Here is a 20,237-nt window from a genome sequence, read left to right as displayed (position 1 = left end):
TCGAGGGCATGCTCCTGAGTGGCAGAGAGAAACCAGCTCTGGCTCAGCAGAACTGCACTGCAGGAACTGCATTAAGCAGCTGTCCAGCTGCTACTGCTGCGTGTCCCACACCTCACAGCAACTCTGAGAGGAAGGAAAAATGAGGCAGAGTCCTCTGGCGGGGCAGCAGAAGCTAACGCAGGAAGAGATGCGTGATCGTAGTGTCTGGATTGGAGAGCACAGTGCTCGTTCCTGAGGAGACACAGCTGCCCCACATGTGTGTGAGGGTGTCTTAACTGTGGCACGAGCGTGGGAAAGCAACAGAAGAGTGCGTGCCATGCTGCTGCCCACGACCTTGCCCTGGTGGGTGTGTTGCAGGTGCAGGGCAAGGAGAGGGTAGAGAGTCCATCAGAGGCAGGATTCGTTTGTGTTTTTATTTTGTTGGGTGAGGTCTTACATGTAGACAGGGCTGGCCTCAAACTTGTGGCAATCCTTCTGCCTTAGCCTCCCAAGAGCCACCATGCCCAGCCCGGGCATAATTCTTAAGGTGCTCACTCTAATGTCATAATTGTTTTGACCCTTTGTATCCTGGTTATGGTAAGCATGTGTTACTTTGATAAATTTCTAAAGGAATTTCTTTTTTAAAAAACAAAAAGCAGGGCTGGAGAGATGGCTTAGCGGTTAAGCGCTTGCCTGTGAAGCCTAAGGACCCCGGTTCGAGGCTCGGTTCCCCAGGTCTCACATTAGCCAGATGCACAAGGGGGCGCATGCATCTGGAGTTCATTTGCAGAGGCTGGAAGCCCTGGCGCGCCCATTCTCTCTCTCTCCCTCCATCTGTCTTTCTCTCTGTGTCTGTCGCTCTCAAATAAATAAATAAATAAATAAATAAATTTTTAAAAAAAACAGATAAAGAATGCCTTAAGAGAAGGAAATTGTACCTAGGAAAGAAGAAGGAGAAACTGGATATGAGGGGAAAAAAGTGGACAGATTATGATGTCCACACTGGGGCAGAGTTTGGCTTTAGACCCTTGGAGGAAAGATGTGCTCACAGAGCAGTGGCAGCCCTGGTGACTGAAGTCCTTGAGTCAGGCAGGACAGAGTGTTGCCTGCAGTGGGCAGATGAGTCTCGACCGGGAATGTAACAAATGGAGAGGGTAGGGGACACATGCAAGGGAGGATAGGAAGGAAGAGCCTCCAGGGCCTGGTCCACGGCTGCCAGGAAGTCAGGGGGAGAACTGACAACTCAGAGCCTGCATGGTTATGGAGGGGATTCGGCACCTTCTCTAGAGTAGACCAACCTGGGTCGCAGCCGCTCTACCAGGGCCAGAGGGGCCTGTGCCTTGGCATCCTCTCTGCCTGTGTCCTGGCCCAACAACCTCCTCTCTGCTTTTCACAGACAGCCACAGGAGCTCGACCAGGCAATTCCACGCACACGCCATGGAGGGGGCTCTCCTGGAGGTGAGGGCGGTCTTGGCTCACTGTCTCTAGACAGCGCTCCCTCAGTGGGGTTGAGGAGCAGGTTCCCCTCCACTCCTCTGGGTAGAGTCGCCATGGCCCAGCTCTGAGACTCAAGGAGATTCCTTGATGCTTGTGTCAGCTCTGAGGGAAGTGGGAATGAGACCCCAGGAGCGGAATCTTTGGTTCTGACTCCTACATATGAGAGCCCTAAGAACAGCAGATCAGTGTGACCTTGACAAAAATGCTTTCTCTTCCCCAGCATCGGAGGAGATGGGGTGTTGGAGACCCACACTACGCTGCCCAGTAAGTAGCCAGCATCAAGGAGCCCTGCCACTGTGGCCATTGTGACCCTCTCTGAGGCCAGGGCATTCTGCCTAGAGAGCAGAAAAACTCCATCTGCAAGGAAGGAAGTCACCCCCCACCCATACTAATATCCTCATGCTGCACACCTGAGCCTCAAGCCTGCACCTCTGCTCCCAGACACTTGTGCCCCTCTTACCTAAGTTTTCTGCCTCTTCTAAAGATATTCTGAAGAAGTTCAACCCTTCTATCCTTGGATTCTCCATTGGTACTGGGGAGAAGACAGCGGGATTAAATGTGGCAGTGGAAGGGGCCAGAGCTCGGTGAGTAGCAAGGCTCCAGAGGGACGGGGACCAGGCTGAGAGACCAAGGTGCGATCCAGGAACAGGCAGGAGGAGCCAGCTAGACCCCAGATAAGTCATAATGGTCCTGCATGGCACACTCATGCACATGGGACCTATGCCAAACCCTCCACATAGCTTGTATCCTACAATCCCCACACCTTTGGACAAGGGCGCTGGGTGATGAGAACGCTGAAGCTTAGAATGCTTCCTAAGCAGCCAAGCGTCACCCAGGAAGCCATCAGAGCAGGGCTGCATGAAGCTCTGACCACTGAGTGGTGACAGCCTCTCCAGACCAGCAGGGGAAACCTGTCTGTCCTGGTCCAAGCACAAGCATGCCCCTCCACACCCCCCGCTGACAGCTCCAGCTCCGTCACACCTGCAGGGTGGCCCTCAGCACCACGCAAAACTCTATGCCCTTCTCTCCTTCCTCTCTCTTCTCCACCTCCTCTCAGATCCTTGAGTCTTTGAAAAAGCTGTGTTTTGGCACTGGGGAGTTAGATGTCAGAACCCCCAAATAGCATGGTGGTGCTTTGTTTTTACTGGGTCTCTGTTGTTGACAACAGCCCAGATCATTAAAGCTGAAATGCCTGTCTGGGTTCATTGATTTTCTACACGAAGCGCGTGCTGGGTATTTGCTTTGTAGAAGGATTATTGCATTCACGTCACCAGGGAGACAACAGAGGTTTGACTCACTCTACTCTGCTTACAGGGAATGTTGCTTTCAGAAGCCTAACCTGGGCCCCAGGCTCTGCTGTGTCTCTGAACCACAGGAAGTGTTGACAGGCCCTCAGTGTCTTAGCAGGAAGGATTTGTCTGCAAAACTTGGGCTTTGTGGGCCCATCCCTCCCACTTCCAATGCTGTGACGCTGTGCGTTGTTCCTATCCAGCTCCAGTCGGGCCCTGCTCTGGGGACAACTGAGCCCCTTCCCCTTTCCTTTACCTCGCTTGAAAGGTTCCTATTTATTTGCAAGAGGAGAGATAGAAAATGGGCGCCCCAGGGCCACTTGCCTCCGCAAGTGAACTCCAGATGCTTGCAGCACTTTGTGCATCTTGCTTTGTGTGGGCGCTAGGGAATCAAACCTAGGCCGTTGGCTTTGGAAGCAGTGCCTTTAGCCATGGAGCCATCTTTCCAGCCCTCTCGCCCTCTCTTTTCTGCCTTCTTGGCATCTACCAGGGTAGAGTCAGAGGCAGAAGAGGTTAGCTGGTACCTGTAGATATGGCTCAGGTCCAGGATTAGGAGAAACTAGAGTAAGCAAGGCACTGGCTTAAGTAAGGTTGGAAAATTATACTGTCAGTTTCCTCTATCTCTACTCAGACGTTTATTACTATGGATGAGAGTACATTTTCCTAGAGGCCTGGGGGGGGGGTGGCTCAGGCAGTCAAGCGATTACCACACAAGTACCAGGACCTGAGTTCAGATCTCCAACGTCCACATAAAAGCTGTGGGCAGCAGTGTGTGCCTATAAACCCAGCACCAGAATGGAGGAGGTAGGATCTCTAGGACTTGCTATATAGCTAATCTTGCCAAAATCAGTGAGCTCCAGGTTCAGTGAAAAACCCTGTCTCAAAAAATAAAGGGTAGCCAGGTGTGGCAGCGTATGCCTTTAATCCCAGCACTCGGGAGGCAGAGGTAGGAGGATCACAGTGAGTTCGAGGCCACCCTGAGACTCCACAGTGAATTCCAGGTCAGCCTGGGCTAGAGAGAGATCCTACCTAGAAAAGCCAAAAAATAAAATACAATAAAAAATAAAGAGCAACTGGGAAAGACTCTCAACCTCTGACCCCCACACACCTGTGCTCCCACATGCAGTGGACACCCATCTTCACACATATACATGTGCACACATGCTGCACACGTACACTAAAAACAAAGTGAGTTCACCTAAGGAGAGAAGACTACTATGTTAGAGCACCAGACTCCTGAGATCAGACCACCTGCATCCAAATCGCAGCTCAGAGACGTGCTAGCTGCATGACCTTGGCGTGTTCAGCAGCTCTGCTCTAATGGTGGTGTTAGGTCATGGACAACATGCTACTCCTCCCCTGTGGTGCATCCTCACCCCAGGTAAAGCAGAGAGGAAAAGACAGGCAGCCTGGGCAGAACTAACCCAAGTCCTGATTTATGACCCTACAGTCTAGCCTGTGCCTCCTCTTAGCCCCTAACACTACCAACCTGGTCGTATGCAGCCGTAGCCAGGCCTTGTCACTAGTTGGAGCCCTCCCTTGGAAAGGTGACAAAAGTAAGGAATTTCCTGTGCTAGGAGAGCCTCACTACTGACCACTGACCCACTGATCTCACTGCAGGGGGCCAGCGTTAACAAAACGGGATATTTTACCTGAAATCCAAATCAGCTCCTCACTATTGAATTCTGTCCACGTATTTCTCCAGATTTATTTAACAGATAGCACCTGCCTCACAGGGTTGTTGTTAAGATGAAGTGAGATAAGAAGAAGTTAGGATATGGTACACGTGCGTGCTCGTGAGTGCGCACGCATGCGTGCGTGCGCGCACACACACATGCACACAAGTTGGCTATTACCAGGATATTTTGTTTCAGAGTTTTATTCAGCAGCTAATGTGCCTTCCCTTCATTCAACACCTGCAAAGGTCTGAGCCCTAGGTCATTACTAGGACATACCAAAGAATCAAAGGTAAACTTCCTCCTCATGTAGTGCTTACAGTCTAGTGAAGGACATGGAGGCGGGGAGACGGGTTTTAAAAATTACATATATATATATTGGTTTTCCAAGGTAGAGTCTCACTCTAGTCCAGGCTGACCTGGAATTCACTATGTAGACTCAGAGTGGCCTCAAATTCACGGCAATCTTCCTACCTCTGCCTTCTGAGTGCTGGGATTAAAGGTGTGCACCACCATGCCCAGCTCATTTAAATTTTTTCTCATTTTTTTATTTATTTGAGAATGACAGAGAGAGAGAGAAAGAGAGAGAGAGGGAGAGAGAATGGGTGTGCCAGGGCCTCCAGCCACTACAAACGAACTCCAGACATGTGCGCCCCTTGTGCATCTGGCTAACATGGGTCCTAGGGAATCGAATCGAGCCACGAACCAGAGTCCTTAGGCTTCACAGGCAAGCGCTTAATGGCTAAGCCATCTCTCCAGCCCTAAAAATGTTTTTATTTATTTGACCAAGAGAGAGGGAGACAGAGAATATGCGCTCACCAGAGCCTCCTGCCACTGCAAACAAACTCCAGATGCTTTGTGTATCCGGCTTTACATGGGTACTGGGGAATTGAACCCAGGCCATCAGGTTTATGAGCAAGTGCCTTTAACCTCTGAGCCACCTCTCCAGCCCTTGATTCCCTTTTAAGATTCTTTGCTCTACCTGACTAGCCGCTGTAGAATTCCTAATCTGGTTCTAGGTAAAATCCAGAGCAAAGACCTAAAACAGCAATTTCACAAATCTCTCCTCTCAGACTAAAATAATCTGATACCTAGTCATGGAGTGGTTACAGTCCTGTAAATGTGAGCTGGGTATCCTAAGGACACATCTCCCTGTGCCCCACAGCCCAGGCCTGGGAGCCACTGCAGCAGATGAAAACCGGCCACTTCGCTTAGCCCCGCTGCCCCCTTACAGGAAGTCAGCCAGCAGGGTCTAGTAGAGCCCTGAGCAGAGCCTGCCTGGCTCCTGGAGTACGCAGGGGCAGAGGAGCTGTGAACAAGCTAGCGGGGAGAAAGCTCGTGAGGCTGTAGAATGGTCAGGGCCTCGTGGAAGAGAATGGTAGGAAGAGGGAGGAAGCAGATATTCCTGACTTCTGCAACTACCCTTGGGGGCTTATCACCATGAATTCTCTTGAACCTATTAAAGAGTATAGGCCCTTCTGTGGTCACTTTTACCCAGAACAGACTTTCTTTTATGATTATCATTATTATTATTCATTGTTATTATTTTACTTATTAGTGAATGAGAGAAAGAGGCAGAGAGAGAGAATAAACACTCAAGGGACTCCACCCACTGCAAACAAACTCCAGAAGCATGCGTATCTGGCTTTGCGTGGGTACTGGGAATTGAACCCTGGTCCTTGGGCTTTGCAGGAAAGAATCTTAATCACTGAATCATCTCTCCAGCCCCATAACAGACTTTCTTTGGAGCTTCTATGCCCATCAGTATACTCCTAAATGCGCAAATTCTCCTTAGTGAGAAGCAAGGGGCAGGGACGATATAGTATATGCTGGCCAGTGTCACATTCGCCGTGTCTGCACATAAGACTGTAACTCTCCTGTCTCAGCTTCTATCTGGATGGCCTCTTCCCCAGACAATTTCACTGGCTGTGGCCCTTGGCTGATCTACCTTTCTCAGATACGCTTTGTTTTTGTTTTGTTTGAAATAGGGTCTTATGTAGCCCAAGCTGGCCTCAAACTCCCTATGTTGCTGAGGCTGGCTTTGAACTGCTGATCCTCCTGCCCCTACCTCCCAAGTGATAGAATTACAGGTGTGTGCTGCCACTCCTAGCTGGGAACCTATCTTTTTTAAGCAGCAGATATACGGAGGGAGAATTGGCCCCAATACACCACACATGTGGTGACATCGTGACACTCAATGGTAAAGCGCCCAGCACTCTCCGAAGTTTCCCTGTGTCCTTCGTAACCTTGCCCTCCTCCCTTCCTGTCTCTGACCCTTCCCCACAATCTAGGCAAGCACTAACCCGCTTTCTGTTACCAGAGATAGTCTGAAGTGTCTGGAATTTTATATAAATGGAATCAAAGAATATGTTCTTGGTTTTGCTTTGGATCTGATCTATTTCAGCCAGCAGGATTATTTGGAGTCCACTGACATTTTGGGGTAGCAACACTTAGTGCCCTTTAATTGCTGAGGGCTTGTCTATCAGCATACGTATCATGCATCCAGAAGCAAATAGCATTGTTTTATTGGTGGCAGACATCTGGGGGATGAAGAGAGTCCTAATTCTGTCCATATTTTCTTCCCCATCCTGCATTGTTGGAGGTGAGGAGAGCAAAAATGGCATCAATATCCAAGTAACTACAGAAAAATAAATAGATTAAAGGAGCAGCAAGTGAGGCTGACATAAAGGGTAAACGAGCCATCCTGACTGGAAAGGAGAAAGCCTAATTTAGGGTTGTGACTTTTTCAAACATACAAAAGGTTATTTTTAAAACAGGCAACCAAGTAAGAATCAAATAGACCCAGCCTGCCATGAAAACCCCTGATGCAATACCAGGGCAAAGCCCGGGCGGGAATGTTGACCGGATCCCACAATACGAGGTCAACAAGGCCGTGGCCCGCCACAGGAGCTGTTGAGCAGAGATCCTGGGGTCCAGGTCAATGTGGTTCTGGGGTCCCTGGCAGCTCTCTGGTTAGGATAAGGCTGAGGTTTCTGCTGAGCCCATCAACACATTCTGAGGAGTCTCCATCAAGCCCCAAATCCACAGCTGGACCCCTGTGCTCCTGAGCAGCCGTAATGATTCTCTCTTCCCTCCACCTAGGGATATGCCAGCTCAGGCCCACGACCTGGTAAAGCGGATTAAAGACAGCCCTGTGAGTATAGGGGCCACCCCTGAAAAGTGTTCATCTCTGTGGCTGGGGAGGTTTAGGAAGGGTTGCGGTGGAGGGGGACGTGCTCCACACCAGCTGGCCTTTAGCTTAAGAAAGTCTACAGGGGCTCCATCTGGCACCCTGCCCCAGGGCTGGCTGCAGGAGGGCAAGGTAGAAAAGGAGTTGGCCAGGAGCTTGGTCTTGGCCCCTTTACCCAAGTGTTGGCTTCCGAGTGCCTTCTTATATAAACACAAAGTGCTAAAAATAGGCCGTTCACTCCTGTCTCCTCCTTCTCCCTCCCCCAGCCCCTTGGAAGCTTGTACTTTTGTGTGTGTGTGTGCGTGTGTGTGTTTAATCCTCTGTGCTGATGCTCTGGAATGGAGTCCTGGCAGGACCCCTGTGATGGAGGTGGCCGAGCTGGAAGCCCCACCCCATCTGGCTGTCCCTGCTGGATTCTCATTGACCCTAAGAACCCTTCCAAGTGCAGGTGACATAGGCTCCTCCGAAGGGCTTAGATCACCTTTGGGAAGTATAATATGCCATAGAGCCTGTCCTGGGCTCAGGCAGGTATGAGCCCCCACTCCACTTGGTGGGCTGGCACTTTGAGAGGGTTTCGGAGGGAAAGTAGCCTGTCTCCTCCGTGTGAGAAGACCTCCGCCCCACCCTGCCACACAGACACATTACTCCCTGGGGATCTGCCTTCATCCCAGGCACTGGAGACCCTACCTCAGATCTTCTCTGTGGTGATACAAAGAGGAGCTGACAGGGTGGCCAGGCTACTATTACCAGCACTTGTCCCCAAGGCCTAAACTCAGGGTCTGCCCCCACAGAAGATCAACCTGGAGGAGGACTGGAAGCTGGTCACACTCTTCATTGGGACTGCCGACTTGTGTCATTACTGCGAGAATCCGGTAGGCCCCTGCACAGCCCCACTGGAGACCTGGGAGTGAAGAAGCTGACCCCCACCAGCTCCTGTGACCTCCTGGCCCAGGGCCCTGGCCCTGGCCCTGCCTCATGCCCCTCCTACATAGGAGTCACACTTGCCTGAACTCCCAGGCTCCTGAATCTGTCCACGCACATTCCCAATTCACGCAGAACCCGTGAGGCCTGGCCTTCCCAATGCCAGGAGGAAGGTCTCATTGGACCCATTCTCCAGACACTAGGAGGTAGGCTCTCTGGGGCACACAGAGCGCACTCTGGTGTCGTTAGGTGACTAGTGAGTCTCCATCCCATGTCTGATCATCTCTATGAGGTTGAAAAGAGTTGGATCAGCTCTGATAGTGTCCTGCTGTCCTTCAGGGCCACCATGAGTTATCAACCCCCCGCCACATGGCTTGGGAACTCACCCCCATTCCTGCTGCGTCTATGGGAAAACAGGCCCAGACTTTACAAACTGTTGGAAACTGTAACTTTTAGAATACATCTTGTTCTAAGCTGGGGACATCTGGTATTTTAGTTGGCCTGGGAGAAGCAGCTGTCTTGACTCTGAGATGGTGGCACAGTGATCAGCATGGGAGAGGGCACTTATGACTCCTGGTGGCAAGCGCCTGGTGTGACTACCCTCCCACACGGGGTCAGCCCTGCCAAGCCTCTTGCCTCAGTTTGCCCTGACTGCTCTGGCTCAAGAGACAGTAACCCAACCCCTGGGTATTTCAGTACTGCTGGGTTTTAGACCTCAGGGCTCACTGGAACTGTGGGCAGGGCCTCTTCCCTGATCAGGGCTCGTGTGCAGCACTGAGCTCATAGCACCTCACTCAGCCACAGCTCTTTGTCACAAGAAAAAAGAATGGTCTGTTTGAGCTCCTGCCTCCTGCCCAGTGTCCGGTGCAGCTCCCCAGGCAGGCGTCTCCTGCTACAGACGTTCTTCCACATTTGGTGTGAGCATAGGCATCACCTGCCCTCTGCTGTCAGTCTCCTGACACTGTCTAAGACACACATCCTCATCCCAATGCGACCTCCTCGTGCTGGAATACAAAGTCCTGGCGGTCAACAAGCAGTTAGTGCACACCTAGCACGTGCCCTGCACACATTCCCCCAGGGTGCGTACAGGGCAGGAGATGCGTCAGAGGAGGCCCCTTAGACTGAATCACAGGGCACAGGTGTCAGGAAGCAAAGTTCCCAGAGTGAGAGCAGCATGGGCCCAAGCCCAGAGGAAAAGAGGCTGTGTGGTCACCACCAGGGTCCTGTAAGTGTCTGAGACCAGGTGACAGAAGGACTAGAGAAGGAGCGGGGCACGCATGGCCACGTATGTCAGCGTCTGTGTTTGGATCTTAGGTCATGCCACACAGTGCCAGCGGGAGTTGTTCCTAGGGCCCAGGAAGGCTCTCTTACAGAGATTCTGGGTCAAGCGGTAACAAAGATTTGAGTTGTCCCATTTTCCAACCTGCTGGGGCCACCAAAGTCCTTCTGCCATCTAGCCCAAGACCCTGAGACTCTCTTGTGCCCTCCCAGAGTGGAAGCAGGGGCTGGAGAGAGCCTCCTTTTCTTTTCCCAGTCCGACAGCTTGCCTGAGGAGTACATCCAGCACATCCAGAAGGCCCTGCACATCCTCTACACGGAGGTGAGGACAAGTCCTGCCAGCAGCCTGCTTGATCCCTACTGCGTGCCCTGGGGGAGGGGCTCCCTCCCTAGACGCACGGGTTCAGTGAGATACACACCCAGTGGAGACCCTTATGAGCAGCACCTGGACAGCACAGGACGGTAGCAGCTCCCAGCTCCTCTACAGAGGAACCTCTAACTGGCCCAGATAAAACGGGATTGTGTCATACATAGCAAAGTGCTTCCCCTGGAACCAACCAATCTGGGTTTGGGGACATGCACCGTGGTGTTAGTAGGAGTGGACTTCTTTGCGTCTTGGTTTCCCACTCGATGTTGTGAGGCACTAGAAATTGAGTGAGACCACACAAGTCGCATCCCCTGTCTGGCCTCCAGTCTCCTGTGGAAGGCGAGGTGGGACTGAAAACCATCCTCCAGACTCCAGCCACAGTAAGCGGGGCCCTCTCTCCCCAGCTATGTGGGACTCACAAAGTGCACCCTCTGCTTCCTGCAGCTTCCCAGAACTTTTGTCAACGTGGTGGAAGTCATGGAGCTGGCTGGCCTGCACCAGGGCCAAGGCGGGAAATGTGCTATGCCACTGGCAGTTCAGTAAGTGTGGAGGCCGGGCTAACGGGGGTCACTGTCGTAGAACATCGCAGGCAGGCCTGCCCGGAGGACAGACATGAGCCGGGGCTTCGAAAGCCATTTAGACGTGCCTCGATGACTGAATGCTGACTCCATTTCCCTGGACCACAGTTTGCTTTTCTGTGAAATGTGACACACATACCAAGTGATCCCAAGGTTCACCCTTGGCAAGTCACTCCCTGCTACGAGGCAGCAGAGGAAGAGGAGCTTCTAGCACAGCTCCAGCTTCTCTCAAATCCTGGCTGTGCCGCCATGATGCTGTTGTCCCCGGACAAACCCCATAACTCTCTGGACTTCTTTGTGACCACTAGCCCACAGAAGAAGGATGACTCCTACTTCAAGGTAGTTATGACGTCAGATAGAAAGGCACGTGTGCAGCTGGGGCCTGCTCTTGGGAAACACTAGCTTTGACTCTACCCTTAAAAGAGAGGCTGGAGGCGAGGCGCTGAGGGGCACGGTCAGGACTCCTGTGGCCCTTTGACAAGGATTTGCCACCTTCTGAGGCCAGGGGAGCTTGAAGAGTTTGCGTGACTGGCGGTGGGGAAGGAGATTCTACAGGTGACTGAGGGGTCCTACCTGAGGGCGAGTGGATTTGCTGGGAAGGTGGCTGCATCAGTTTTCATGTTGGTGTGACCTGATTACAAGATGCAACGTAAGGGTTTTCATTTTGGTTTAAAATCCGTGGTGATACTGCCCCACATGCCTGGGAAGACCAGGCATCCACCATCAGGAAGCAGAAAGACGAGCTCCACGGCTCAACTCGCTTTCTCCTTTTTGTTCAGTTTGGGGCTCTGGGCCATAGAACCATGCTGCCGTATTCAGAGGGGGTCTTCCCACTTGGGGAACCCAATGTAGAAACTCCCTCACAGCCGTGCTCACAAGTTTATCTCCTGCATGACTCTTGCCCCTGTTGACAGTGTTAACTACCACCAGGATCACCTGAGTGCAGGAACCAGACCCCAGGTAGAGTGGCGACAGACAGGAGAAGGAGTCCCAACGATTCCTCCATCCCTGCTGGTGTTTCTACCTTGTCAGAGGGGTCTCAGGCCTCCTAAACAGCCTTCCCACACCAGGCCCAAGGTGGTCCCTTGGGCACTAGAGGTAGAGCTGAGAGGCGTCGGGACCATGAGGGCTCCATAGCTAAAGACAGAGGTGTCATGGCAGTGTTCCCCAAAGTCTACCCCTTCCCCGTTTTTTGCAAAACTCAAGACGTCACCAGCCTAGAAAAGTTGTCCCAGGTTGAAGGATTGTTTGGGCTCGTGGTTTCAGAGTCTTCAGTCCATGATCTCGGGTCTGTGGTAAGGCAGTCCATGAGGAGAATACATGGTGGAACAAGCTGTTCACTTCATGGCAACCAGGAAGCACCATGGATGGAGAGAGCAAGGGGTAGGGTCCCACCAGACCTTTTGAGGACACACCCCATGACCGACCTCTCCTGGTAGGCCCTACCTCCTCCGAAAGGCTCTACCTTACAATACTGCCATGCACTGAGGACCAAGCTTTCAGTGCTTGACAAGTGGGGAGAGATTTAAGAACCAAACCATAGCATATCTTCTGGACCTCATGCCCCCAAGCGAGAGTTCTGTGATGTGGGAATAATCTGTGTGGGGATGCATATATGTCGTCTCCCGTGTGAGGAGGCACCTGCCTTTGGGTGAGGAGCTCAGCGCCAGGCTTGCTCCCAAGTGCCTCCACGTGTGATTCCTTCCCTCACAGGAGCAACTGCAGCTGCCTTAAACATGCTGAAAACTCCCTGGCCATGCAAGATCTGAAGAAAATGAACTGGAACCTCCAGGTGAGTCTTGCCACCGTGCGCTTCCTGCCCCTACTGGAAGCTCCCCTGTAGCCCCAAGCAAGAACCCAGAACTTATGTGTTCACCAGGGGTTGACCAAGAGCAAGCAACTCCTTACAAGTCAGATCCCAGCCCTGGGAGCGTTTATCTAGGAGAACTGGACACCGAGGCCAGGGAAGGTGGTGCAGGGAGAGATCCCTGGGTCAGCCCTCAGCATCATCTGGCCTGCACAGTAGCCCCGGGTAGGGAGGTGTACTGCTCCATAACTCAGAACCCGTGTCACGGGTCATAGCTCTGTAGAATGGGAAGACATTGCATCTGGCCATCCCCCCTCCACTTCCTTCCTCTTGCCCTCCTTGGGAACAAGTTAGCCCCACCCTACTTACTTCTCCCACCACTTCCTCTCACCTTCTCCTCAGCCCCTCCTGTCTGTCCCCTAACACTTTGGCTCATACCCATGTGAGCATCTGTTGTCCTGGACATGCCCACTCTGAGCCTTGTGCAAACTGATCCCTCTTCCTTCACAAGGCCTGTGGTTTTCCTCCCCAGAGAGGCCCCCACCCCACCTCAGATGCCAGAACAAGGGCTCTCCACACGCCATAGATTCTAGAGCTGCTTCTCGTGCTTTCCTCTCTTGCCTACTTGGTCCAGATGGACCATGAGTGACCCTGGCCTAATCCTTTGACATTCCATGTTTGGGTCTGAAGTCCAACATCCATGGACTCTCACTCCTCAAAGTTCACAGGAGTTTGGGGGAGTTCGTGTTTAGATACTCCCCATCCGAGCTGAGTCTCACTGGCCTCACGCAGTGGGGGCAGCCACGTCTGTGGCCCAGGTGACCAATGGCTTTGGCCTCAGCCTCACCGAGGCCTCAGGCTGGTATCCCTGGAGACTTGCAAACAGGAAGCTTCTCTACCAGCGACCCGGGCACTGGCGCTGACAGCACAGGGCCTGGAGTATAGGTGCTCAGCAGGAGGGACCGGATGGGTGAATACACGGGTCATCTGTGTGGTCACTTTGAGTCACTTTTATTGGTGGGGAGGGGGTTCCAACTCCTGTCACAAACAACCCACAGCAGCACAAGCAGATCCTGGCTGTCCAGCCTTGCCAGCAAGGTTGAGCAGTCTTTTCCATGTCCAGAGTGGCATCTCCAGCTCTTCCCACTGGCACCAGTACATGCAACGGGATGACTTTGCGATGGTGGTGCAGCCTTTCTTCCACAACACTCTTGCCCCACTGGACGAGGTAAGCGGCATGGGTTTCTGGGACACTCCTATGTAGAGGCCTTACTTGTTTTAAATTTTTTTTTATTTATTTGAGGGAGAGAGAAAGAGAGAGGGTGGGTGTGCCAGGGCCTCTAGCCACTGCAAACAAACTCCAGACACATGTGCCACCTTGTGCATCTGGCTTATGTGGGTCCTATGGAATTGAACCTGGGTCCTCTGACTTTGCAGACAAGCATCTTTGCAGACTTGCTAAGCCATCTCTCCAGCCTGCCTTACTTATTTTTGCTATCTCTCTTCAAGAGAATTCCCAAAGGTGGCTTCTTCTACTTTTTAAATTTGATTAGTACTTGGAAAGAAATAGATAAAGTCAATAGTAACCAAGCCTCCTCCCAGCCACTCAGCATTTGCTGTGTTGGGAAATCTTCCTAAATTATCATTGTTTTTTGCATTTTAATGGAGAACTGCTGAAGAAAAAGGACTAAACCATACTATGAGCATCTATAATTCATGTCTTTTTAAAGCCAAAGTCCAAAATCTAGGAGATTTTCCGTTAGTATCTGAGCCAACTGGAGGCAGAGTTGTAAGGATGAGAGGAGAAATGCTGGGTCACCTGCAGGGAGGGAGGCATTGGGGCAGGCAGCACGTCTGAGTGGTAATCTCCTGGCCTCTCTAACAGCGAGGGGTCACAGACCTCACCTTCTTCTCTGAGGACTGTTCTCACTTCTCAGAACGTGGGCAAGCTGAGATGGCCATCGCCCTCTGGAACAACATGGTGAGTGACAGGGAACAATCCAAGGATCTTGACCCTATCCCACAGTGACAGACCTGGTAGAGCTCCTTTCTCCTCCACACTTACCTTATCCGTCCCAGTGTACGCACACTTTCTCCGTAACGAGATAACGTCGCAATTGGATAGAGGGAGAGTGCCAGCTGGGTGACCTGGGTCATGTGATCTCTCTGGCCATCTGTTTCAACATCTATGAAACAGTGAAAAATGATATGCAGCAGCAAGCACGAGAATTAATTGCAACACATGTCAGCACTGCAGTCTGAACATCTCCCCAACTAGCATTTCTATCAACAGCAAAAGGGCGAGGCGGAGGAGGTGGGGCAGCTGGTAAAGTGCTAGCCATGCAACCACAAGGACCTGGGTTCAGATCCCCAGGGCCTGTGCGGAAAGCTGGGCGTGGAGGTGCACACTTGTAATCCCAGTCCTGGGGAAGTGGAGGCAGGGGGATGCCTGGGGCTCACTGGCAGCTTCTTTAGCCCAGTTGGTGAGGTCTGGGCTCATCGAGAGACCCTATCTGAGAATGAAGATGTGGAGTGATTGAGGGAAACTCCCAATGTCACACCACACAGCCTGTTCTCTCAAGCAGAGACTTATTCCAGTCTTTCTAGTAGAGGAAGAGAGGAACTTATGGAATGGGCAGACAGTCCTGGGCCCACAGGGACAGCCAGCTTTGTGCCAGCCAGCTTTGTGCCTCACCTCTGCGTCTAGCCGCTCACTACTGACTGATAAACTGTATTTGTTGTGCCCCATACCTGAGTCCTCTTAGAGCAAATGACACACCTTCCCAATCCACTGGCTTTCTTTGATCTAGGCTCCATGTGTAACCAAATACCTGTCTGACCACGTTTCCCATGACGACTGAGTAATGCACACCCCTGCTCACTTTATTGCAGTTTCACCCCACTGTGCAAATATTCCCACAGCCGGCACGGCCGTGTCTTCAGTTGACTCACCATGCTGACTTTCTCCTTAGCTGCATCGCCTTCTCCTCTCCAGCCACCGCCTGTTTCCAGGGCAGCGTGTAAGCCTGTTTAACCGCAGGCTCCGCTTCCCACCACTCACGTTGCCTCTGGGTTTTCCTACTGTTGACATCATCTATCTTCCCGGTTCTAAATTTTTCCACCATACTTCCACAGCCCAAGAATTACTATCTAGATATCTTTCCGTTTTCTTTTACCCATCCAACCCCTATTTTTCTTGATTTTTTTTTTTTTTTTTTTTTTTTGAGATGAGATCTCATATAACCCAAGCTGGTCTCATACTCTCAGTTCTCCCTCTGCCTCCAAAGTGCTGGGATTACAGGCATGTGTGACCTGTGCTCTTTTTCAAACTGGGTCTTGTACCTAGGGCATCATACATGCTAGTTAAGTGTTCTACGTTGAGTCTTCTTTTTATTTTTCATTTTGATACAGTGCTCACTAAGTTGCCCCAGCTAGCCTCGACCTCACGCAGTACAAGAAGGCCTTGAACTTTTAAATTTCTTTCCTTTATTTGTTTATTTTATTTGTGAGAGAAAGAGGCAGAGAGAGATAGAGAGAGAGAATGGGCATTCCAGGGCCTCCAGCTGCTGCAAACAAACTCCAGACAGATGCGCCACCTTGCGCAAGTAGCTTATGTGGGTCCTGGGGAATCGAACCTAGGTCAAGAATATTTATTTGAGAGGAGAAAGAGAGGGAGGGAAAAGCAGATAGAGAGATAATGGGCATGCCAGAGCCTTTAGCCACTGCAAACAAACTCTAGATGCATGTGCCACCTTGTGCATCTGGCTTTACATGGCTACTGGGGAATCGAACCTGGGTTCTTTGACTTTGCTGGCAAGTGCCTTAGCAGCTGAGCCTGTCTTATACCTCCCCAAAGATCATAGGATTCCACATATTCTAAGAAGAATCAGGAAAGCCCTTGGCCTTTCCTTCTTAGCTCTTCCATAAGAGTAGGGCCTTTCTACCTGGGTGGTATCCAAGCCTGCTCAAAGGCTGGGACCCTCCAGGAGCCTTCTGCAGCTCAATGGTCATGTTGATGCTCACATGTGGCAGAGTCTGTGGGTCTTCCTTGTGAATGAACAGTTTGGTGAAGCTCTTTCCTTCTCTTCAAAAGCAGCTCATAATCTTCCCATTCACCCAGGTGAGACAGTTGTATTTCACAGAATCAGGTAGAAGGGGGTTAGATACAAAAATAAAAGATACATACCAGTAACAAGACTATCGTCCCCCAGCCATACCCCAAATTTAGAAATAACAAAAACAAAGCAAAACAAAACTACCATCATGCCAGAGTTCTTTCTCCTACACTGTATAATTTGGGGGAATAATTACAGAGTCAATGTTTGCATCCCAAACCATCTCAGACGCACAGCTAGAGCACCATGCCAACTTTTCCAATCTTCTTCTTACTGGAATCTCACCCCTAGGGTCACATCAAATGAATAACAGGCTGTTAAAACCGGAATGGATCCAAGAGGTCATCTTGCAAGAACATTCTGTAACTAAAATACAGACATACAACAGTTTGCCCAGCCTCACACAGCTGGTTACAGGAATCCATGCATTCCAGGAAGAACCAGAAAAGCCATGCCTTTGACCTTGTGTTCCTAACTTCCTTACAGGTATCCAAGCCTGCTTAAAACCAGGACACCCTAAGAGCCTATTGGGGCTTGAAGGTCATACTGATACTCAGTGTGGCAGAGTCCAGTAGCCTTTTCCTGTGTGACTGGAGAGTGGTACAACAGAAGCAAAGAGTCCAAGTTTTCCTCTAATGTCCTGACCACACCACCCACCTCCCTCCCTGATGCTCCCAACCTGATAAGCACATATGCAGCCAGTGAATTCACGTCTCGTAATTGCAGTCCTGTGACATACCGTCTGCAGGCTTTGGCTGACACTCCCAGGGCACCCTATGGGGACAACAAAACACTCTCAAAACCACTGCATCTCTTTGTCTCTCCTCTCCTGATAGCTCACACCTCTTCCTCTGGAGACCTCTCAGAGGCCAAGTGCCAAGCCAGACATGGCAGCAGCCTCTGGAAACATTTACCTCGCCCTTTGTCTCCCTGTAAAGAGCTGCTGCTGCTGCTGTCTGTCTGTCTGTCTGTCCCTCCACTGTCACATGCTCCCCCTCTCTCAAACCTACTCTCACGCTATTGCACGTCCCCCAAACAAGCATCCGTGCCTCCAGACTTGCAGCCTCCAGCACAGCAACCCTCAGCTCTGACTACACAGGAGAACCACCTAGAGACTCTAAAAAGCAAGTGTTGCCAAGCAGGCGCGGTGGTCCTTCCAGAATCCTAGTGCTCAGGCACAGGAACGTGCAATCTCTAGGGCAAGCTAGCTCGTTAGACTGAGTCAGTGAGCTCTGTTCAATCAGGAGACCTTGCCTCGGGAAGATGGGTGGAGCGCCGTCTAGAAAGGCAGGCATCTGACTGACCAGCCTCTGGGCTTCACATGTGTGCACGCATGTGTGTCCAGCTGCTGTGGGAAACTGACACATCTAATAATGGTCTTTCTAATAATTCCGCTCCTGAGAGAAAAGTATGCACATGCCCACTAGAATTTTCATAACTGCTCTACTCATCATAACCCCAAACTAGAAATTCCCAGGACCTCAAATGGAGACCGACGAGAGAATGAATAAACAAACGGGTACATTCAAACAGGAGAGTGCCCTCTGCAATGAGAATAAGCATATTTCAACCACATGCAAACAGACGCATATTTCAAATGTAAGCAGTTTACTAGAAGGTGTTAGCAGGATGGTCTCTCTTGGTGGGAATGAACGGTATTAGGAGTGTGTGGGGAACGGGATGTTTTCCTGAGTCCTGATCATGTTCAGGTTCATGATTATCCAGCTGGTGTGCTCACTTGACCAGAGCTGATCAGCTACTTGTTTGTGATTATTTGCACTTGTTTCCAAAAATAGAGTACTAAAAAAAAAAAGAAAAAATCGGTGCCTGGCTCAGCTCATCCCCAGAGATTCTGGCTTAATTGGTCTGGGGTGGATCTCAGATGTAGCATTTAAAAACTCCCCAGTTGATTTTAATGGACAGAGTTTATGAACCACTGCCTTAGATCTGTTTTCTACAGAGCAACTGCATCATCTGTCTGAAAGAACATCTGAGCGAGTCATCCCGGCCAACACACTTCCAAGGCCCACCTTCCTGTGGAGAAAGACAGGCCAGGGCCCCTTTTGCACAGCCTTTGGGGACTTGACCCCAATTCACTTCCATGGCCGCCAAGCCCTCAGCCTCTGCCTGTCCTGAGGTCTCGTAAGTCCCTCACCACGGGGTAGGTCCCCACTGTGCTGACACTTACTCATCAGTTATCTTGGATTGCCCTTCTGACCTCCTTGCCCGCTCTTGGCACTCAGCAGAGAGGCCAGCTCCTTCGGGGGCCTCCTCTGAATCTCCAAGGACAGGCCAGTGGCCACCAGTTGCATTTAAAGGATCTAGTCTTTTGATTTGCTACATCATCGGTTCCCATAGTACCAATCTGGTTTAGGAATGGCTGGTTTGAGGCAAAACAACTCCGTTTCCTGTGGCTGTTCCAGGCCTCTAAAACTTCTCCATTCGTGTCCTGGTGACTTGAAGTCATTCAACGGTTATTTGCCCGGTACTGCTATGTGGTACCATATGTGGGCACCAGGGATTTAGGGCAAAGGGGAAAGAGCATCCCCCACTGTCGTGGAGTGTGGAGGCGAGCAGGGGAGAGACAGATGCTATGTGAGTAGTCAACAAGGTGAAGCCCGCTTTACAAGCAGGGACGTGGGGGAGGCAGTAGCGGGGAGGAGCAGCCTGGCGGCTGACACATGGGCGGACGTCGAGAGGTTGGCAACTAGGCAAGTAGGCAAGGGTCTGGGCCACAGTGCTCCAGGGAGACGATCTTCTAGACAAGCACACAGAGGCAACGGGCGAGCTGCTAAACACGGGAGCCTGGATGAAGATTTCGCCACAACAAGGAAATCGTAGGATTATGAGCATTGGTACGGTCTTCGAAAAACCAAAAAACAAGATTGTAAGATGAGCTGAGAGCACCTAGAGAAAGGACAGGCCAACTACTAAACCCCAATTTTGGAGCCTGCTAGAGGAGAGGGGCAAATGGAGGGGAACCCGGGAGTACAGTGGCCAGAGATCCAAGAGACGTGTTGTAGGAGGGCACAGCCAGCATTGACGGTGACTGCTGAGAAGGCCAGGTGAGATGGGGACACAAAGCGCCCGGGCTCTGGCCCCCTGAAGGTCAGCGGTGACCTTGTTGTTCAGAACTCTTGCCAAGTGTCACAGCCACAGACTGACTGCCTGGAGCAGGCGGCTGAGGCCTGAGAGCCTGAGGAAGGCAGGCTGTGACCAGAGCCCATGCTGGGGGTGTTGGAGGGCAGAGCTGAGGGCATGCGGGGCGGGAGGGGAAACAGCACTGAACGCACACTGGTGGCAAGGAAGAAGCCAGAAGAGGAACTTGAGGCGCTCATCCCACCTATGTGGTCACAGCCTTCCTCCATACCAGCAAGTTCCTGGAACAGCCCTGGGCATCAGCAGGCGCGCCCTTCCACCTCCATCCTGTCCCTGGCCGTTCTGTTACATGAGGGCACCATTGTATTGCCTCACTGTGATGTCATCTACAACCCTCACCAGCTCACACATGCTTCCGTGTGAGCGCCTCACTCACTGCTC

At 51.5% G+C, this 20,237-nt stretch overlaps 1 protein-coding gene across 1 annotated transcript in view; it reads left to right on the top strand.

Moving 5' to 3' along the window:
• Plb1 (phospholipase B1) overlaps positions 1 to 20,237 on the top strand; it is a 99,060-nt gene that overhangs the window by 75,258 nt on the left and 3,565 nt on the right. The window contains exons 43-52 of the mRNA XM_045149225.1: positions 1,376 to 1,437; positions 1,697 to 1,740; positions 1,961 to 2,060; positions 7,544 to 7,595; positions 8,423 to 8,503; positions 10,087 to 10,152; positions 10,642 to 10,736; positions 12,489 to 12,567; positions 13,706 to 13,810; positions 14,468 to 14,563. Of these exons, the coding sequence (XP_045005160.1) occupies positions 1,376 to 1,437; positions 1,697 to 1,740; positions 1,961 to 2,060; positions 7,544 to 7,595; positions 8,423 to 8,503; positions 10,087 to 10,152; positions 10,642 to 10,736; positions 12,489 to 12,567; positions 13,706 to 13,810; positions 14,468 to 14,563 (780 nt within the window). The remainder of the gene's footprint in view (positions 1 to 1,375; positions 1,438 to 1,696; positions 1,741 to 1,960; positions 2,061 to 7,543; positions 7,596 to 8,422; positions 8,504 to 10,086; positions 10,153 to 10,641; positions 10,737 to 12,488; positions 12,568 to 13,705; positions 13,811 to 14,467; positions 14,564 to 20,237) is intronic.

The sequence above is a fragment of the Jaculus jaculus genome, chromosome 5 (assembly GCF_020740685.1).
Source record: "Jaculus jaculus isolate mJacJac1 chromosome 5, mJacJac1.mat.Y.cur, whole genome shotgun sequence".
In the NCBI taxonomy this organism is placed as follows: Eukaryota; Metazoa; Chordata; class Mammalia; order Rodentia; family Dipodidae; genus Jaculus; species Jaculus jaculus.
The sequence above is the reverse complement of the archived record's forward strand: the minus strand, read 5'-3'. Positions and strand labels throughout refer to the sequence as shown.